Source organism: Topomyia yanbarensis, chromosome 3 (assembly GCF_030247195.1).
Source record: "Topomyia yanbarensis strain Yona2022 chromosome 3, ASM3024719v1, whole genome shotgun sequence".
Lineage (NCBI taxonomy): Eukaryota > Metazoa > Arthropoda > Insecta > Diptera > Culicidae > Topomyia > Topomyia yanbarensis.
Window position 1 is genome coordinate 416275410 of NC_080672.1, and position 23085 is coordinate 416298494.

At 39.0% G+C, this 23085-nt stretch overlaps 2 protein-coding genes across 4 annotated transcripts in view; one reads left to right on the plus strand and one right to left on the minus strand.

The window, feature by feature from the left end:
* Positions 1 to 23085, plus strand: part of LOC131689659 (opsin, ultraviolet-sensitive) — a 470582-nt gene that overhangs the window by 25768 nt on the left and 421729 nt on the right. The gene's annotated exons all lie outside the window — the stretch shown is intronic.
* The window catches only part of LOC131689663 (carbonic anhydrase 7), a 104474-nt gene that overhangs the window by 10528 nt on the left and 70861 nt on the right, over positions 1 to 23085 (minus strand). For all 3 annotated transcript variants that reach the window (XM_058974909.1, XM_058974908.1, XM_058974907.1), the window contains exons 3-4: positions 21445 to 21492; positions 10939 to 11103 (exon numbers count right to left, since the gene is read on the minus strand). In XM_058974909.1, the coding sequence (XP_058830892.1) occupies positions 10939 to 11103; positions 21445 to 21492 (213 nt within the window). The remainder of the gene's footprint in view (positions 1 to 10938; positions 11104 to 21444; positions 21493 to 23085) is intronic.

Consider the following 23085-nt stretch of genomic DNA (forward strand, 5'->3'; position numbering starts at 1 on the left):
TTAAATTAGGCACGCAAGCAATTCCGAACATTTCGAATCGCCTCGCCTGACGCGCGTGAGGACTTGCATTTCGCTGCGATCATGTGGCATCCGAATGTTGTCAATTAACCAACAACCGGCCGCGCAGATTTATCATCACTTTTACACATGCCCAAAAGTCAACGCCAACCGCGATTCAGTCCGAACCAGTTCACGCATTGGTACGAGCCGGTCCGATTTCGTCAGTCAGTCAGTACGTAGCGTAATGTCTAGGTAGGCCTACCACTCGAATAAAATGTTGACGTTGAGCTGGAGCAATTTGGATCGGTGCTTTCCACGGTTTGCACAATCTGTTACCACCTCGTGGTGACTTGTGGCAGTCCGACTTGGTTCTACGGCTGCGGCAGCAATATTAACGCTCGTCAATTGACCAGACAAACAGAGCGTCATGCGTGCTGTGACCCATCAATAAGGGACGTAAAATTTCGCACTGCTCGAAAATCTGTGGAAGCTGAGCGCGCTCTGGCAGCCAAGTTGGTCACAGTTGATTCGAAAAACCGGATCGGCGTGCCGTCCAGTTAGCGGAATTCCCTCGATACTGAGAGCTTTGGATGTGTTTTACTTACAATTTGTTATTATGGATCAATTACAAAATAAATATCGTGCGGTAAAATTAAAAAGTGAAACTAAGCCGAATCATGATTCTTTGGCCTCTCTGAAGTTCACTAGTTGTGAACTTATGCGTGCGGATTTTTGGTCGAGGGTTGCAAATAATAGAGCAAATCTTTAGATTAATATTCTTCGTTCCTGATTCCAGTTCTCAACAACATTTGAATAGTCGTTTTCTGATTTCTTGCCACTAATTGCGAGAATTCAGTCTCCCGTAGCTCACAAGCAAAACTCGCGAAGCAGCATCCGAACTGGAAAAAATCGACATCTCATTTTTGATACCGATTAATACTCGATTTGTACATCCAGACCAGAGCGCAGAAAAATTGACAACCCCGCATGAGCAAGAAAAAAATAAGAAACTCAATTCACGCACGCCACCGCAATGAATAGAATTTTTCGTTTGTTTACATCGTCATTCTTTGGTTTGGTGCAGCGCATACATTCAGGCAGTTTCGGTTTAAATTTAAAGCCGATAGAAATCTGATTTTTGTTTGCATACTGGCCTTGAGAGTGATTATCGTGCAAAAATGCTCCAGACACAGACATCAAACTTATACTCAAAAATGCAAACGATGCCACCTTGTGCCTTCAATTTGTTCACCTAATAACAAATGAAAAATGAATGGTTTGGTTGGTGAGTGAACTTATATTTACTCTGCACTGAAGCATTCGATTTTGCGCAAATTTCATGCATTTGACACTTGCTGCCCATGCTATCCAGAGACTGTTCCAAATTTGAGTGAAAACGACATCCACTCCTTTATAAAGCGGGTTGAAGTGTATGTGTAAAAAAATCATCACGGTTTCAGATTTTCGCAATGAATGCAAAATGATCTGAGTTGATCCAGGAAAGTTTATGTGATGTCTGACCGATAGTGGTAAAGAGCCTAACACACTAATATACAATTTTATTTTAAATTCAAGAAGGAATGATGACTGTTATTCCCTCTCGCAAGTTGATGGAATTGACTGTTTTGTCAACATCAGCAAGCCACAATAGATTCAAATTCATTCTCTAAATATAGGGACCTTGGCTCTTTTTAGTGTCTATTTTAACCAAATTCTACTAATGGGCGTTAATTAGTTCTTATGTTAATAATCCACCAATCATTATGATTACTCAGAATTTGATTTATATAAGAAGCCCGCTTCAAGGTGTTGGTTAGAATACGTCTCGATAGTGGTGTATCGAGAAAGCCGAGAGAGCTGATGTCAACCTATTTTCTTCCTCTTTTTACCAGCTCACAACTAACAATCAACCAAATCTATTGTCATTCTACACACGCCTTTAGCTGGGTCAGTCAAAAAATAACGCCCATATCTACGAGATAACAAGGCGATTTGACCGGGAACTGTAGTTGATACGAGGGAGCTCCCTCCATTCTAGTATCTGAACCGCACAGCAAACATTTAGTATCAGATTCAGCGCCCGCGCGATCATTCAAGAACACACACGAATATGTGAATGGTACCACGGTCACAAAATCGAATGTCTACACGCGAAGTGACATACACGCTAGCACACGCGAAAAATACGTTAACATACAAACGCTTGAGCTTTTCGCGACCACCCATGCACACCTACGCTCACATGAATGACTACTCGGTTCCACAATCGGATGTATAAACGCGAAGCACACGCGACAAACACGTTAACATACGAACGCTTAAGCCCTTCGCGATCTTCCACGCACATCTCGCGATCGCGGAAAGTTCATAACACACCGCCACCGGTATTAAGGTGAACGCTTTAGTACTTACGAAGTCACAAACACTCACCCTTATTCTTGTTTACGACGAATGCAAGATTCGTTCGAAAGTGGTTTGTATTCCCGTTTACGACAGCAAAATCAAATTGGCTTACTATTCGTTCGAATCGCTTTCGAACGAATTTCACATTCGTCGTAAACAAGAATAAGGGTGACTGTCTCAAACGCGAACCTTCAAACGTCTGTGTTCGCGCGATTATGAATCGGTCACGTCCGGGGAAATCTATACCCTCCTTCCTAGCAACTTAAGTCCAGACATTCAGTTGGACCAATCAAAAAATAAAGCTCATATCCACTAGACAACACGTTTAATGGCGTCATGACCGGGAACTCTAGTGATACGGAAGAGCTTACTTTCTTCTAGTATCAGAACCGTACACCGAAAATTATGTATCTGATTCACGGTCTACGCGCAATCATCCAAGAACACACGCGAATATGCGAAAGGATACACGGTCATAAAATCGAATTTATACACGCAAAGCGACAAACACGTTAGCACACGTGACATACAAACGCACACGCGATCGAGCACGTTAACGTGCAAACGCTTGAACCCTTCGCGATGATACACTCTACAGCAATCCAATCATACCAACTGCAGTAACTTCAGTTCTACGTAGTTCCATCTGTTGGTTCAAATCAAGGGTAATAGTCACAGCTATTAGTCTTATTTGTTTTATGAATAAAGCTTACCTAGATCAAAAGTTATAGATGTTTAAACATATTGTTGTTTATAAGCAACATGGGCATGAAAGGAGTAATACTTGGAGATTACAATTTTGAAATATGTTTCAATACTAAATCTAAGCTATCTTAAAACTAGAAATACAATTCGATATTCAAGAAGGGGACAATTGATTTTTATTAATAGCGAGTGGGGGAGGGAGATATATAATTTAAGACTGGTAATTCAGGCTATTAACGAGAGATATTATTGAATTAAGAAACCAAATCTAGAAAAATACATATGCTTTGGCAGGCTAACATATCGGTGTTGCAACAGTCGTACCAGGGACAGAGGAGAGACATAACATGACGATAGAGAAAAAAAAGAACAAGAATTGTAACTTTCAGGCAAATAGAAGACATCGACATTAATTAGAGCCGCAGGCTAGCAAGACTATACGAACCGACTGATGGTATTTTTCGGAACCGCTGGAAAACCTTTGGAAATGGTCAGACCATTAGGTCGCTTTCGCTTCAAATCCTTTTATGCAGGCCTGGTCATATAGTGGTACTCTGGTGCAGGTCGACTCCACACGGTAGAACAGGGACGAGAAATAAAAAGAGAGGGGCTAAATTTGGTCATTTATTGAATTTATACAAGCGTGAATAAGCAACATGTAGAGGAGATCGAGACTTGCTAGGATATCTCGAACTGGGGCATTGGGTGCTCTACCTCCTACTTTTAACCTGGCATCACAATACCAGGCACATGTCCAGACAACGTGCTCGATGCCATGATAAGCCTTGTCACAAACGCATAGACTACTTTCTTCAAACCCAATACGTTGCAAAAGCGCATTCTACGTGTAGAGGTTGAACATAAGGTGGAACATTGCTTGAATAAAATCCTACTCATATTCATCCCCCTGAACCAAGGCTTCCTCGATACCTTCGGGATAATAGAATGTAGTGAGAACAGTCACAGTAACAATCGACTTCTCGGAATTTATTATAAAATAAATTGGGGATCACTTGCGGGCGTATATGGTCCATTATTCCACGAATCTCTTCCTTCATGGATGTGTCGAAGAATACAGTTGAATCAGAAGTATCTACGGAACGAACACGGTTGGGAGTATACGAAGAAGGATTAATGCTCTGTGCCATGTAGTCGAAGTACAATGACATAAATCGGGTTTGAGAATTAAGCTCGACGAACCTCCCAAAGTTTCCAATCACTAACTGGTTCAAGATATCGCATCGGATGGATGAGCAATCGATATGAGAGTTCCCAATAAAGTCGGGACGCCCGCTAGCACTTCGAGACTGATCGTATGGGTCGCGTGCATGCAACCCAAGGCAATACGCAAACATCAATATTGAATTCGCTTCAGTTTGATCAAGTGTATGTTAGCAGCGGAGCGGAAACAGAAACACCTGTACTCATCTCCGACATATCTTCATGGTGAAGGCGAATATCCAGCGAGTTGAACATTCCACGTTCTCGTTGGTACTGTTTCGGTTACGCATACGTCGAGCCGTACCCAAAGAGTGTTCATCGCTGTTTCTCTCGTTACCCTGTCAACGAACCAACGCCAATAACTACGTTTCTTGGTTTTCATTAAACATTTCATTCGCGTTTCTAGCGACCCGTACTGTCAATAGCTAGAGGGTAACCCGTCGTCCCGGATGGCCTTATATTCAGTGGCCTTTTCGCGTACAGTTCTGAGCACTCTTTGTCCCACCACGGGGTGAGAGATCGTCCGTGGGTGTTCGCGCCGGGTACCGATTCAGTCTGAGCTTGATTCGCGCTGTCGAGAATCTAGCCAGCCAACAACTTGTACTCTTCCGTAGGAATTTCTTGAATATATTTGACTTTATCGAATATCGCGGTCGCGTAACTGTTCCAATCAATGTTCCTTGTGATGTCATACGAGACATTGATTGTTTCCGATGGTCTTGAACCGTTAACAATAGAAATTACGTCATGGAAAGATGGTCATGTTGAAATTGTCGCAAAGATCTTGGATTATTGTTGATCTGTTATCATCGTGAAGACAACCCCATACCGTACCGTGCGAGTTTGAAGTCTCCTAAGGATTCCGAGATATTACATAGCGTTCGGTGCCCTACCGATGCTCTAGGAAGAATGGATGGAAGCGATGCAGCGAATGGAATAGATGGAAGCGATGCAAATCTCTTTGCCTTTGATTTGAACCTGACAAGCGACAATTTAACTTTCCGACAGTCGTGCTAATGCACTGAGTGCACGCTGCTCTGAAAATCTAGCGAAATCGTCTTAAGGCACCAGCGCGCTGCAGCGGCTGCTCGTTCAGTGGGCCATAAGCGCGGCTTCCGAAGGGTTAAATGCCTGGTGTCGAAGGGAGCTTAATTCGATTGAAAGAATAGCACTTCTTGATCCCCAAAAGTACTCCTCCGTAGGAGTTTTTTCGATCAAGACAAATTATATTAAAGTCGTGGAAGATTATTTCTATGTTGGAAGTTAACTAAGTTTAATATTAGGCGAATGCATCACATTTTGAACTGTTTAGGACAATTTTGAAGGAATCGGATTTCGGGAGGATACTTCTTCAAATTCACTGTAACTTGGGTACCGATTGGATGGCCTTGTTCAATGAATTAACCATCGAAGGATAAAATCGCTGCAAGGAGAGACGATTTAACAGTCAACTGCTTCAAAAATGTTTGGACTATAGGAAGAAAATGTACCAGAAGGTTTTTGCGAATCAGTAACATTGTAAGCTGTGAAAATTTATCCCCGCGCTGCTTGTATGCAGAGCATAACTGAAGCACGTATGGAGGACCCCAAGTGTATTTACTACTTTTCAGTATCTTTGCTGCAAGAGTCATCCTCAGAACGCACTCCTCAGAGGCAGACCAGAACAAACATGACGCAGCTGGTAACAGTACAATAGTTATAGATAATACTGTTACGCATAGCGAATCACAACCAACTTCTTCGAAAGCCACTAAAATTTTAATTTACTGTCAAAATTTTAATAGAATGAGGAGTACCGTAAAGATGAACGAAATTCATAAGAATATACTAGGCTCCTCATTTTCCATAATTCTAGGCACCGAAACAAGTGTCAGGTGGAGGAGTTCTCATCACAATTTCATCAATATTTAATTCCGATCTTCTTGTTTCACTAAAATTCAAATAATTTGAACATGTATGGGTTAAAGCACATATCGCTGACGAAATCCACATTTTTGTCTCAGTGTATTTTCCACCGGATCTAGCTTGCAAATCAACATGAGATTTTCTTTCAGACAGCTGGAGAAATAATCTCTAATTTCCCTCCTGAATTTACAGTTTATTTTATTTCGATTATAGAGGTTTTAACCTTAAGGTCATTCGCCTCTTCGGCTTAGAAAAAACTCTTGTGAAAAAATTCTAATCCTATGTGCGGGGTCGGGACTCGAACCCAGGAGCGCTGCGTACAAGGCAATCTATTTACCCACTACGCTACGCCCACCCCAATTTAAAGTTCATATATATGGTTATTCCGGACGTCGAATGATGTTTGCCGCACACTAACTCTTTTTAGCAATCGCAATAAAATCCAGGTTAATTTGTGCGAATAGCTTTAAGCTACAATATATTTTAATTAGTTCAATAAGTTTTAATCTTCAACAATATGTACTTACAAATTTAGTGTAGCAAGTAAGTTTTAGGTTATAATCAATTTAGTTTTTAGTAGTTTAGTAATAATCAATTTAACTATAAGTAGAAACAAATTTAGTTTATATGAAAAAAAAATGCGTTTATAAATTATTACTACACGTTTTAACTCCACTCCGTTCTGGTTTCCAACGAGAATGATGACAGTTGTCAGCTTCCGCTTGTAGGACGTCAACCGAGACAGCACCTGACAATCTAAACCCTCGTGGTGCATTTACGAGTGATCGGACAGGGCGCCCAGTATCCAACAATGGTGATTTTATTCAGCGCAACTTAGATTTTATTTCTGACTCTGAAAATGATAGTATTCTATTTCCTGTAGCCGGTGAAAACGAAACATTACACTATATGTTTGAGAAAATTGCATTGCTAGGACTCAATCAAATAAACCATATAAAAAATCAACACAATTGTCATTTAGATCTGCTATTAACAAACCTTAATGAAGGTTTCCGTGCTGATGAATCTCATTCTACCTTATGGAAAAATGAAACCTTTCACACAGCAAAAGAGTTCTCTGTTTTTGTGCCCAAGAATTATGACTCCATTGACTGTGATTTCGAGGACGTTTTCAATTATAGAAAATCTAATTATGAAAATATTAAATATAAATTAAGTAGCGCAGATTGGCAGTCCCTTTTAAAGGATCGAGTGATTTAAACTGAACGAACTATTTTTATCCGGTTTTCCAGGGTGGAAATTTGCGGAGTTCGTCGGTTCGCCTATATTTAGCCAAGTTACAAGTCTGATGGTATATATTCCTCGTTTCCAGCGAGCGTGTGCAATTTCTTGCAGTTTTCACCGGCTGGAGTAAGGGGTTGGTTTTTTAAACAGCCAGCCCTATACTTCAGCACGTCCTAGCATGTCAAACTCGCCTCGGTGATGACCCCGTCGACCTCTACATCCGTACACGGTCCATATACCCTACAGTGCTGCGTAAATCGGTTACAGGAAGCTATCCCTTTTGCCTGTGCGATGTTAAATTTTCGGCGTCGATGACATTCGCTGGGACTTGCTGACAGTACCAGTATGAAATGCTTTATTTTCGGAAACACAGGCCTAACAATCTCAACTGGCTATGGCACTGCACTGAGCACTGGACACAATAAAACCGAACTGGGGAAAACTGCGAAAGCACTAGCACACGTCTCATCCGAGCGCAAATCGAATAACGAATGAGATCACCGACAGTAGTTTTAAATTCTATTTGAAAGCCACTTTTGGCAATATATACGGCTACATTACCACACTGCCATTAAAATAATTTTTTACAACTGTATTAACCTTTTTAAATGGGTTTTGGAATGCTGACTATGCTGTCACCAATGCAAAAAGCTGAAGCTGAAGAGAGTTACACAATGCACCACGACAAAATATTATGATCTCTGGGCTCAGGAAGAGTGCGTTCTAACATCCCCCTGTCACTGCACCTAAAAACTATAGACAGATTAGATTCATTGAAAAGGCTAAAAAATTCTCTATGGGGTCACCAAATATTGCGAATCTTTTCTAAAATCCACATCGTGACATTTCAGCCATGCGCCACCAGGCCGTACGTCGAATTACGCACCTGTTCACTTCGCATTAGAGTAAGCGAAAAAACGATTTGACGTTAATTTTTGTTTCGTTCGCACTCATGTGTGACAGATATAGCAACAAATCGACGAAACGCTTGTTTATCTCGGAATAGATAAGGAGGATGCGCTGATGCAAAGCCTAAGAAAACCGCTTTGGATCTTGGTTATTCTGGATCAAACGATGAGTTTCTAGCGCTTCCAGAAACACCAAAAATGTCACAGCGTGCAAGGTAATCGATTTACCAACTACGCTATGCCCCCGACTTCAATTCTCACGGTATGACAAGGAGTTGTCTTCTCGATTTTTTCATTTCGAATGTAAAAGTTTGAGCTTTATGGTTATTCGCTGAAATTTCTAAACCTAGGTGTGGGGTGTGGAATCGAAACCAACCGATTTACCAACTATGCCATACCCACCTTCTATCTTCTCCTTGATAATCAATTTAGCCCGTTCCACGATCTTTGCTATAACTGGACTGCCCCAATTATGTTTCTATGAAATTAAGAAAACGTTCGATATAATTTGCAGTAATTTTCTCCAGTTTTACAATTTGAAGTTTTCGTACGTACATTATTTATTTTTGTATAACCTTTAAATTTGAGAACAACACCATTTACTGTGAATAAATATGGAAGGGATTGACAGCGCCGTAACGTGGTCTCCTGGATGCTTTCGTAAAGTCTCGATTTTGCGCCCCTATGGTTTTTCCTTTGGCTTCCGTTTTCAGTACGGCTTGCTAACAATAATTTAGTGTGTATCTGGAAGTGGCACACTGATTTTGACTTATTCCAGTAATTTTACAAAGTAGTTCAAAATTTCAATGCCCCCCCCTCCTAGAGTTGGAGACACACGCTACGGGCCTGATCCATTTTGACTTCCCGTTTTCGAGAAATCTTTTTTTGAAACTATGCAAAAACTTCTAAACCCCCACAAAGTAGACAAGGCGCACTTCGAAGCACTGAAACGTTCGATCTATTACTCGAATCTCTAGGAAAATATTAGAAAATATTCCCAGAGTTATACTTTCAGATAAAGCAAAAAAGACTTCATGCGAATCTGCTATTGGTGTTAACTGTCTCCCAGGCAGGAAACTGTCTTTATTAGCAATCAAAGTTGACCTTGGAAGTAACCCCAGTACTAGCTGGCGTCCAAAAGGGGCTAACCCCTCATTGAGTCTTATGGGAAATTCAAGTTTTCTTGTTCGTTTTTCGAGGTTTAAAGGAAATGTAGTCTATCGATTCGTAATCAGTAAATTTTATGTTGTAGCTCACATATTTTCTATATAAAATATAATTCTTGCACAAATGAATATTCTTGAGCGTATTTTTTCGAAAATTCCAGTGAAAGTGTCATGTCTCTATATTGAAAGTTGGCCGAACAATAAGGGATTAAGGGAAAAACGGTACATTGTGGTAGAAAAGTTAAAAAACGTGGAATCAATTTATCTTTCGTTATAGAGTTATGATGTCTTCGGAAAAGTTGCTGCATGGTACTTAACGCATTATTTGATTGAATCATACTAGTTCGGAATTCAGTCGGCGCTGTTATCAACTTTTTAAAAAGCTAAATAGGTATGTGGAGTTTTCGAGAAAGTTGTAGGTCCTATCATTTTAAACATATTTTCTGAAGATGCAAACTTTGTAGGTCCTGTATGTTTCGGGATAGAGAAGGTTTTAGTTAAAACATTTACTTACAGATAATGTTTTCAAAAATATGCCCTGTTTCAAAACCTGTAGGACCTAAATAGTTGGTATCTTCATAAGATATATTTATAATCACCTGACACATAACTTTGCCGTAGACTCTAGCAGCTGAATTCCGAACTAATATGAAATGATAAAAAAATGCTGGGTGTCACGCAACAACTTTGGGCCACCATACTTCTAAAACAAAAGATAAGGAAAGGACGTGTGAATTGTGAGTTAGCCTCTTTTGGACGCCAGCTATTCATTTCTTGATGTTCTTACTGCAACTGGGATATACAATGTTCTCCTTGATAAGATAAGAGTTTGGGTACCAATTATTGTGCGATTATTTTTAACATGAGACAAACTGGCTTGCGAATTTTCTAGAATCCTTTTGTTTCGTTGAGACTTGTTGGCTGAAATTAGGTTTAATTTTAATTTTTCCACATATGGTAAGAGATGAAAAGTTTTCTTCGTATTTTTCAGGAAGGTAAAATCTCGACGCGTAATAAGTCCGTATGCTCCTGAAACCAGTCATGATTTTTTCTTGCTTCAAAAACTACCTATGTACATACACAAAAAATTCCCTCGATCGGTCGTGATCTTCAATTGCAAAAGTAAGATTCCTTCGTGAGTTCACATAAAGCTCTATTTTAAGAACCAGAGAATACTATTATTACTAATATCTCATCACCGCACGGACAATGACTTGCAGCAGTTTACTTTCGAAATTATCGCCAGTTCACCGCAGAGGTGACATTTACAGTCCTACGCTAATTTAAGTTAAATTCCGCGTGAAAAGACTCATTCTTTCTTTCGGACGCAATCGTTGAGTGACAATGCTGCTGATTCAGTTTAGTGAACCACCAACCAAACCTACCCGTATGCCCGTTGTTGGTCAGATTGGTCTGCTGTGGAAATGCGTCGAATCCGTCCAGGATTATTGCCGGCAGGTTCACCTTCTTCACATCCAGCGAGTTTATATTGATTGGGCTCTGATGTTTCCCGGTACAGCTGTTGTACTGCTCTCCCCAGTGGGATGGTCCTGAAAGAGACAGAGCAAACAGAACGTTGGATGAATATTTAATATACGTGTGACACGTGTCAATTGTAATGGCCGCGTGGTGATTAGGTAAAGGACTAGAACAATTTTAATAAAATATGCAATTTAGTATGTTCTGCTGATGAATTTCACTGCAAATTTTAGCGAATACATTTCATATAACATATAGTGAGTTTTGGAAACAAAAAAATGATAAACGAAGATTCTAACCGGACTACCAGTAATGGTGATGTTTTTCAATCATACGCCAATATAAATTAAGCTGAATCATTATTTATTCAAAACCCCCATCGACGAAGCATTTTCTGAACTCATATTTTTTCTTCAATTACTCATAAATAGGTGCTAATTCGTTCAGTATCGATACCGTCGAATTTCCATTGAATTATTGATTGCTGCATGGGTTGAGAAAGTGTTGATTTACTGTTAGCACTTAATCCTCGGAGTGGTAGTTAATTTCTGGTCAATTTGATTGAGGTGAGCGATGAATGTTTTCATATTTGTTCTGCGGTAATTGCTTGTCCACGAGTCACTCATTGGCACTATGTTATTAGAAGAAGTAGTCATGGCCTACTTTGTTATGTTCCCTTTAATGATAGTCCTACATGCAATGCTTTTATAAACATATCGAACGTTTTGTTACAACATGATAAACAAAACCTTACATACAATTGTGAAAGGGTTTAGAAAATTATACAACGTAATCATTGTACTAAAATCTCAACATGTAAATATTAACAATAGAAGACTGTAGCGAAACAAACAGTTTAGCTACGAATAGTCACGCAACTGTATTGACATACTCTAAATAATATTTGTAAGAGTCCAATAAAAAATAATAAGTTAATTTTGATGATTTTCCTATTATCATCTTACCCTTTTGAATCTGTGAGTTTGAGTTATTCATCGCATTGGGTAAAATAGTAGAAATAAATAACAGCGCGCGCGACAGATTTGAATCTTCGTTCATATACGAGTAGGACATGTTTCTTACCCCCGTTTAAATACTATTTGTTATCAATTAAATAAAACAATTTCTGCCAATTTAATGCAAAAGCTTGCATTGTATGCTAATTTATTGACAATATAGTGTGACATCCTGCCAAACTAATAGGACCAAAATAGGCAAAACACCCAACCACTATTGCAAAGAAAAAGTTTCAGTAAATAAAAACAAACATGACAACATTCAGAAATACATTGACAGCAATCAGCTAAACTAATACGATTACTCCTGAATTGTTCGGGAAGAGGTGAAAATGACCTGAACCGGGGGGAAGAGGTCTGTAGGCGGATGGAATTGCACGAGTTACACGCTCGCGTAATAACACATGGTAATAAATGGTTCGCGAGCTAATATTATTTTGATGACCTGCAGTCACCGGTGTTTGTCGGTTTATGAGCTGTAAAAATAATAGAAAACACGTGATTGAAGATAGTGGACTATCGCTAGGCTCGTGACATATTTATTTTTTTCTCAAGAGCAAGGTCCAATAGTTTTCTTATGTCCGGCTCTAGTTTACGAAATCCTGGTATGGCGGCGCTGGTTCGTTCAAAAGTTTATGCAAGTTTGTAAATTATCAGCAAATTGATGAGTTGGAGAAACGGAAGACTTACAATTTGAATGACATTAAAAACATATTCTATCGGTATGAATGAAAGGAAATGTGAAGAATCTATTGCCTTCTGCTGGCACGGGAGTCGGACGTTCTACCCGAGTCTAACAGCATGATCGGTAAACAAGCATTACTCATCGCCATGATTCGCCTACGAGGCCGGCTTATGCATCTTCCTTTCTCACAGCGGATTTGACGAAAATTGTTAACAAATTCGGTAAAGTAGAACTTTGAGGCAATTAAAACTTTATAACACTAGATATCTGATGCTCTCTTTATATTTAATATTATTATTACTTATATATTTTTAAATTCAGTTGTTTAAGATGCCAGCGAACTAAGCTGGTAATTGTCAGAAATGAACTGTAGAAAAATAGATTTAGAGCCACACTAGATAAATGTCTTCCTGCTGGAGCAATCGAACCGTTGGTATTTCACCAATGCGAATTTGATCGTGTTTATGTTCAGATTGCTCTTTTCAAAACAGTCCGCATGCAAAACCAACGCTGAGGGTAGATGACAAGTTATTCAATTGTCGAATCCCTCATCTGTGACACGATATTTTACGACTGTGACGTGCTGCCTATAGCGCTATTAAATAAATAGTGGCATTCGTTGCAGTTTAAATGGAGCACGACGCCCGGTTGGCGCTCAATTTGTGATTGATCAGTATTTCCTTTCAAGCGGATGCAACCGATGTAAAAGGATGATACACTATTGTTAATTAATTCGGTCATGGGAAGAGGTGCAATTATTTATTTGTTATTTGAAGAGTGCAGTGTTTAGATGATGTTAACACGGAAGTTAATCAATTGATGATTTTTCAATTGTAGAGGTGGGTGATAGATACTTACCGTTTAATTAAAATTTCCCATTTTATTACATGTTTATCGACCATAAATACCCCAGAATTGATAGATAAGTTGATATTACTTTTCGATAAGATACTATCATCTTTTTGATATTAGTTTTTAACGGTTCGGATTCTCCTCATCAGTAACTAGCATTATCTTAGTGTCAATTAGATAATAAATCTAAACTAGCATCAAAATTAGAAAAAATTAGTAAAATTAGTTAGACGCTCAATCCTAAACCCAAAAAGTCATACATCATGCATGAACTAAGCAACTGACATAGTTACATGTAACTAATATTAAGTTAGGTATTTTTCCCTCCTACACGGAAAAAACAACTATTCTTTGCATATTTTTGATAATAAACCATAACATATTTGAAATAATTTCAAGCTTGACTTAATTTAACAAAACCTATTTCACCAAAGTCCTTTAATATTTTTTACACGAAAAATGAGCTGCCAAATATTGCACATTCCAACATGCAAAACTAACGCCATTGTGGAGTAAAATTATTTTATTTATGAAATTTAACGCCACGTAAAATATAATCAAATGCAAAACTACATGTCATTTTCGATGCTCGTAAATACCAGGGTAAGGAGACGTAAAATTTACACGATTTTTTGGATTGAAGAATCAAATAGAAAGTCATATTTAGGTCAACAAAAAAAAACTCCCTTAGAAATAACGAGCAAAACTCCATGTATCTTCCGAAACGGATTTCACTTTTCCATATTGAGTAACTCCATCAGGATTGATTTAATTTTATTTTCGAGAGTTGTCCTACTGGAGCTGTAGAGCTAGGTTCTCGGAAGGGCTCCCCGTCAGAATCACATACTACAATTTGCAGACGAGACAGACAATGTCGCCCACTAAAACACTGCTTTAGGTCAATTGTAGCGGGCCGTGATTCTGAATGTGATATTCATTGTACGGTTCAGGTATGTGCGGGCGTAGGGACTCGCGATCGCGTGTATCATCGCGAAGAGCTCGAGCATTTGTACGTTAACGTGTTCTATAGCGTGTGCGTTTGTATGTCGCGTGTGCTAACGTATATGTAACTTCGCGTGTATGAATTCCATTCTATAACCGTGTGCCTTTCGCATATTCGCGTGTGTTCTTGGATAATTGCGCGCGGATCGTGAATCTAATACTTTATTTTTTGGGTGTACTGCTAAGATGCTAAAAGAGTGTGAGATCCTCCATATCACTAGAGTGCCCGGTGACGTCGCCATGGAACGCGTTGTCTAGTGGATATGTGCTTTATTTTTTTGTCCTACTGAATGTATGGACCTAAGTTATTAGGACAGAGTAATGGTTTCCGGACGTGACCGATTCAGGAGCGCGCGAAAACGGACGTTTGTAGGTTCGTGTTTGAGACAGCGTTTGAAACTTCGTGAGTGCTAAAACGTTCTCCTTATTACCGAGATGTTAGTAAGTTTGCGCGATCGCGAACGTAGGTGTGCGTTGTTAATCGCGAAGGCCTTAGCGGTCGTATGCTAACGTGTTTGTCACGTGTGCTTGCGTTCATGTGACTTCGCGTGTACAAGACTGGATTTTGTAACCGTGTGGCATTTCCTATATACGCATGCGTTCTTGGATGGTCACGCGGACCTTCATTCTGATAGTTGGTTTTTGTTGTACAATTCACATTCTGACAGGGAGTAAGTTACCCCATATCACTAGAGTCCTCGGTCATGTCACCATGTAACGTGATGTCCAGTGGATATGAGAGCTTTCTTTTTTTAATTGATCCAATTGAAGGCATGCACCTGGTCTGCTGATATCAAGGATAGAAACATCCGGAAGTGACCGATTCATGATCGTGCGAGTGTGGGAGTTTTTAGGTTAACGCTTGAGACCGCGTTTGAAAATTTATAGGAGCTGAGACATTCACTTTATCACCGAGATGTTATCATGCTTACGAGATCGCGGGTGCAGGTGCCGGGGATGGTCGCGAAGTGCTCAAGCATTTGTATATTAACGTGATTGTCACGTGTGTGTGACTTCGCGTGTATAATTTTGATTTTATAATGATGTAGCGTGTATTCTTGTTTGATCGCGCGCGGACCGTGAATCTGATGCTTAATTTTTAGTGTATGGTACAGGTGGTCGTCCGATTCCCTATGGGGAAACTTGAGTTCCAGGTCATGTCACCATGGAACGTGTTGTTTAGTGAATATGAGCGTCACTTTTTTGATTGGTTCAACTGAAAGCATTAGTCCAGACTGATAAAACTTTCGGACGTGACCGTTTCATGATCGCGCGAGGTGTGGGTTAATGTTTGAGATCGTGTTTGGAAGTTTAAAGATGCCACGTTTACTTAATTACCGGGGTGTTTTCATGTAGGCGAAATCGCGGGCGCAAGTATATGTGGATTACTGCAACTGCATGGTCGCGCCCGTGGCCAGGCCTGTGTTATCGCGAAGGCCACGAGTTAGACTTTCATCATGCTATGCTGGCCGGGAATGGATGACTCACGTGCGTCGGTAAGTTTATTTTACCCTAATTTATCCACACAGATAAAAATATTTTGTAATTTTAAGTTTATTTTCATGCACATATTTGGAGCATAAATATAAATGTAAAATTAAGTTCCACCACAAATACACACGACTTGTCGTGCTTTCTTCAACGAATTTTATTACAATTTTACATGTGGATTGAGAATTACAGTTTCTTTAAACAGAAAAGCAATGCACTTCAATGTATTTTTACTCGAATACTGTTGTAAAATGAATAACATGTAATATTACACGAATGAAAGTGTAAAATTGTATGCTGTTTGATGCTCCAATTGATTTTAACGTAATTTTCAATCAAATTTTGGATTCAATCATTGTATGTTTACATTCGTATTGATTTACATGTCGTTTAAATTTCATTACTTTTTGGTGTGCAGCCCGACTTTCCCCAATGAATAGAACGAAATGCTCAGATTGATCACCAGAAGTATTAGCCACTATTCTATCATATAAGCCAGTTCTGCACGCATTCCCTGACCCAACTGTCACAAATACTCAGACGAATGCACACATAGATACACATACGATTAGCACATAACAGTTGTACACTAGTACGAAAAACTACGATTATCACAAAGCTACAACTAATAGGTTTCTACTTATTCTACTTTATTAAATTAATTTAATTATTAAATTAATTTAATTAGTATATGCACGATGACGAAGTCGACCGATAAATGGACACACAATGACTCCCTCCGTGAGCCCTGTCCACGAATACCACCAATAGAACAATATTTGCAAACATGGCACACAGCAAAAGTCAATCTACGTCGATCCGCCAGTCGGCCACGCCACCGCCCATAGACCAGTGGTTTAGCGTTGGTATGCGCTGGTGCGGAGTATGAAAAGACATATAACATAAAAAAGGCGCATAAGCCCTCTCGGTCTCCTCGATGTACCACTATCGAGGCGTAATGCAATACCCATCTTAAAGCAATTGATGCTTGATGATGTTTGCAATACCGTCAAACCCCTAAACCTTGGAGAGGGGAGTAACTCCATCAGGATGGATTTAATTATGCTAAAAATCGTGACCGACCATCTTCGATTTGGACGAAACATTTTACGTGTCACCTGTACGGGAGAGTAAGTATTTGCAACAAACAATCAGACCATTTTAACGTTAGAGAAATTTTTTAAAAGGGTATGTAAACAAAATACAAAATATCCTTAAAACGAGCGTATCTTGGAAAATTTGCCCAAAAAGCATTTTGAATTGAAATGTTCTATTGTTATTTATTTATTTGTTAAGGCTTTAACCTTAAGAGTCATTCGCCTGTTTTGAAAATACTAGACATTTCAAAAATACTAAAATTGCAACTCCTGAAAAATTCTAAAAATTACAAATATAACTGCCGTCTGTCCTGGGCGCACTGTATTCCGCTCCTTGTATTAATTTTCTTTCTTGGTGAGGAGCAATGGTCAGGTTTACCCTCTGCTACTTATTGATCATTCCATCTGCCTTCTTTCTCGCTCATGGTTGCGTCCCTGTAGTCGTCGCTTGAGCAGATTTGGTTTTCGCTGTTAGATGTTTGGTGCTTTTTGTGATTTCGTGTAACTCTGGTATAGCCTTCTTCTTCTGTTTTTTATTACTTTCTAGAGTATGTTGGCTATTGGTTTGGGGTGAATCAGCAAATGTCGAAGGCTGAACGTTGTTAGTGTTGGTTGTAGAAGATGAATTTTCTTTCGTTGTTTCGGTGCATGCCTTACCGTAGTATGCTGTCAGGTTGCAGAAGTGACACGCGGGTGTCTGCCCAGGGTATGTACATAGCGTTCTTTGGATGCAGTTAAAACCTTGAGATAATCTGCCCTCGGACGTCAAGTAAAAAAGTTGGTTCAGCCGCATTCTTACAACCAGAACACGGTTTAGAATGTCAGGGAAAAAGTTTCTCAAAGTGTTATTTGTCACGGATTCCACTGCTCCACACTACGACATGAGCCATTTAATATAATCCATGCTGGTGCGCAGTGCCAAATCGTGCAGGCGAATTTTCGTCAGATCATTGTCCATTAGAGTGGGACATGGTTATATGAAAAAAATAAAATTTCGCTCCGAGTAACTTTTTGGGTCCCATTTAGCTCCCAGAACAACTCTGCAAATTTTTAGTTCGATCAGTGAAACTATATTTTTGCGCTCACGGTTTAAAGTTTACATGGGATTTCGTATGGGGAAAACGTCTTTTGCACATTAATTCTTCCAAGAGTCACCCGTTAGCTCCTAAAAAACAATAGATATCTGATTTTTATAGGAAATTTGTCAAGGAAACAAAGTCTAGAAGACCACAAAACGATCTGATGCTTGTGGAAAAAGTTATTAAGCAAAAACCGATTGATGCCCTGAAGATAAATGAAACTTTTACTTTTCATAGCATCACTGCTGCTGACGATCGAATTATATACAAAATCTTTAACTTTCTCTTATTATTTACAAAAGAAGACTCAATTTATCCCTCAAAACTTTTGCGAAGTGGCCAAAGAGTATAGAAAAATGATTTAGACACATTAAGAGAAGATCAAAACAAAATTGCATATAATTGAACAACCAACAACAGTGGTGCTAGAAAAAATGAATATTTTATCAATCGTTAGAGCATCAATTGGTTTCAGCTTAATAACTTTTTTCTCAAGCATCAGATCGTTTCGTAGTTTTCGAGACTTTGTTTCTGTGTTAAATTTCCTACAAAAGCCATATAACGGTTTATTTTTAGGAAGCAATGGGCGACCCCTGGAGGAATTATTTTGTGAAAGTTGAATTTCCCATATAAAATCCCATGTAAACTTTAAACAGTGGGCGCAAAAATATAGTTTCAGGGATCAAGCTAAGAATTTGCACAGATGTTCTAGGACCTAAATGGTACCCAAAAAGTTGCTCGGAGCTGGAATCTATTTTTTGTCCCACCCTATTGTCCATACATACGGGGATCTTGGTTTAGGCATTTTCATATTCTACGTCGTATTGCATGTTGTTCTTCGCTGTGAATATATTCATATACAAAGCGCGTCAGTACCGCTTAGTCTAATAAAGTGGGACCGGCGTCGGCGGTAAAACATGATGATGAGTTATGTTCTACCATAGACCATGCGGTAGACTTGGGTGCAACTCTCAACTCCTACTTAGCAGAAGGCAAAGAATTCTTCACATTTCCTTTCGATCATGTCCATTTGAGCCTGCCTAGTCCTAGTTTTCCGTTCTATATTTATAACTGATTCGCTCTAGAATACCTATCCGCCTTTCAATTTCATTGCTTTCGTTTCTCTTAGTCTCAAATTTTCCGAAAATAGCCAACAAAATCGATACAGTAGAACCTTGCGGCAATTTAAACATAGTAACAACACATAACTTTTTGAATCCAACAATTCCACAAAGGAACCATCCATAAATTACGTAACGCGTTTAGGGAAGGAGGGGTACATAACAAAAAAAAATTCGGGGAATTTGTTACGTAATAGGGGAGGGGGAAGTCAATTTTGGGCAATTTTAGCGTTACGTAATTTGTTGAAGCATGCATATCTCGAAGCGGACAAGCCACTTGGTACGCTGCTACTATGACTGAGTTTTTTTATTCACTACCTCATTCAAGTCACTTGGAGATTCAATCGTCGGAAGATACCCATAAAACCTAGTCGCGAAACCCTCTTCGTAGAGGTCTCAGTTCGTAGATTTGGGATTAAGATACATTAGGGATATACCTAGCGCGACGTACCAATGGTCAAGAACGATGTACTTATGATCAGATAACGAAGGTTCGAGCTCGTTTGGTACGAGCCAGTTTGCCAACTCATGCGTGATACTGTCAGAGCAGAGAGTTACATCTAATATCGCTTCTTTGCCGGCTCGTGTAAATGTTGGGCGATTTCTTACATTATGTGTGTGAAGATTTCCAATATGTCAAAAATTTTCCTACTACATATGACGCAGAAGGACTCAATGAAAATTGTTCAAACTTCAACCACAGAATTCCATACGCTTATTTAGTGTTTTGTGGAATTTACAATGGAAATATCTCATTTCTGAACGACTTATGATCTGTTATGTTTACATTTTAAAGATTCATTATAATAACACAAAATTGAAGTAACCTATGGATTCTTGAATGAATTTGTACTTTCAACCACAAGCTTGAAATCCAAAATTAGTAAGATTTTACCTAGTTAGGTTTTGATGATAGTTGCCATCAATATTATTATTTTTCACACATGTACACTCTCATACTATACTGTTCTAAGCACTTTGACTATTTAAAAAACTTGAAAAAAAGTTGAAGATAAGCGCTGACACCAATGACGATATAAATGTAAAGAAAAGTTCACGTGGACATTTCCCATACCCCTCCCCATGAACAAGCGTGGACTTTTCCGTAACCCCTACCCTCCCTTAAATTGTCCACTTGATATATGGATGACCCCTTTCCAGTTTTCGTTGTTTTTCAGGGAATGCAATCAATCTGTTATTTGTCGTCCGCCTCGCACTGACTAAGTATCGTGACTGTTGTCTTCGAGAGTTGGAAACAAACTGACATGTGCTTTGATTACAGACAGTGGTGCGAAATCTCAAATTCAACATCTGCTTCAATTTACCGGAACCAACAGTTTCAATGTCAGCGCCTCCCTCAACATTCACTTCCGAGCTGACTGAACTTTCACGCAGAATCTAATTCTTCAGTGCAGAGTGAATATCATTTCCTTCGCCAACCAAAGCCTTCATCATTGTGTGAACTGATTGAATGCAGAAGATGGCATCTTTAACATTTTCGAGCATATGTGAACCGCGTAATCTCTGTTTCATGTATTTAAGCTCGATAATCGCTCTCAAAGGCAGCGAAGAAACAAAATTCGAAGTGAAGTTCAATTTTCACCGAAAATAACTGAATGAATGCGCTGCAGCGAATAAAACAATTAGGGTCAGTATTTCTTAATGAAAGTTGAGATGTTTTCATAATCCAAAACACAACTGATTTTCAAGTTTCGTTGAGCTATCTATCTCAGTTATAGTGAAAAGCAATCAACAGAAAATAATACGAATGTGCGATTAGTGGGTGTTTCAACTGGTGATGAGTAATGTTCACAGATTTGCGATTGATGTGTTGATGCGCAAATAAATTTTATTTCCCACGAGCGTGGGGAGAATGGGGTGAAATTTTTGAGGATGACTGAAGTTTATTAAGCTGGAACGTAAACTGCAGAAATGTTTTAATTGTATTTTCACCGAAACACATTAATCGAAATCTGCGATCAAAATCGAACGACACAAACAAAAATAGTGATAAATGATGAATTTACTTCTGTTTATTTATTCAAATACAAATAACAATCTTCACTTACCCTTTGCGCCGTCATATCCAAAATCCTGACACCTTGCATTAGATATAACTAGAATGAAAAAAAAAATAAAGGAGAATGTAAAACTAGGGTACACAATTGAAATTTAAATGTTCAATTACTTGGGTCAAAATCAACCAATATTTTGCAAAAAAAGGCGTTCATTTTAACCCTTAAAGGCGCAAATCAATTTTTTTAGAATTTTGTGAAAATCGTCTAACAGCTATATCACGTTAATACAATAATTTTAAGACGATTTTCAGGATGTTGTTTTAAAACAACAATGCGCATTTAAGGGTTAAAACTTGAAGGATTAACAAAAGATTAATAGAATAGTACTACCAAAAATTTTGCAAAATACTTCATATATCCGTCATGTTTTATCGAAACAGGCACGTAGCCAGAGGAGGAGCTTAGGGGCTAAAGACATCCCGGAAATTTTTCAAAATTGAATTAAATAAAAACATGTATTTCGGTAACTCTTAACAAATTAGTATCTTGTTTGGTTTAAATAAATTGAGAAAATGTAGAAGAATATTGCTATTTTCCACCACCAAAGACAACAGTGACACCAAAATTTCTTTATATTGTTTGCTTCGTCTGAAGAGCAAAAGAAACTACTCCTGTAATTCTTACCGTGTTGATCAGCAGAGATTTGTGAGTCGCCGAAGCAAGAAGCGGTGCTTCGGCCGAATACGGTGGATTTTGACCCGGTCTTTTTCGAATGGGAGAAGCTTTCATGATGTGAAACATTTGCCAAAGGTGAAAATGGAGCTTAAGCTTTCGGGAGTCATCTTTATTGAGTTCTACCATGTCAGGTATTCAGTGCTGATAACGATCAACAACTTGACCCAAGCAAAATCACTCACTTCGCATAACAACTCAATACACGTGGATATGTGTGACAATGCTATAATCTAGATCCCCATATACAAGGACGATGGGAAAATCGAGGTTCGACTACAAGATTAGGCACCACTTACTTGCGCAGTGGTCATTAAACTATTCATGTTAGAATTGGAAAGACACTGTAGGAACAACTTCTTTCAAAAGCTTTTTTTTTCTGTGATGAAAATGTTGGTGGATCGATCCATTTCCTCCTACATGACACTGTAGTAATGAACATAATGCGATAGTACCACTTCACAGAGTATTCTTTGTGCATATCAAGGACAAATTAATTCGAACCAGTTCTGTAAAAAGATGGCATATTAGCCCATAACATGCTCAGAAGCCGTTGAGGAAAGCTCAGCTACGGAAATAAATTCCAATCCACAATCTTCAATACCATTTGCTGAACCACATTTCTATCAATGACCATGCGGTAGACCTGTGTGCCACGCCCAACTCCTAATTAGTAGAAGGCAAAGGATCCTTCACATTGCCTTTCGATCATGACCGTATGAGCCGGCCTAGTCCTAGTTTTCCGCAAGACGCCAAATCAAGTTTAACAGTTTCTCCACATCTAAAAATCGCCTGCTAGATCAGACATTCTTTCGAACATTCTTTGTAATGGTAAACTTGGACTTGACGCTGATATATTTCTATCCTCGGAGAGAGCCTTGACGTAAGTTTCGTCTTCCATCACAATGAAAGATCATTTGATGAGCAACTGCGTATAAAGTTTAATGGGACGAGTTTTGC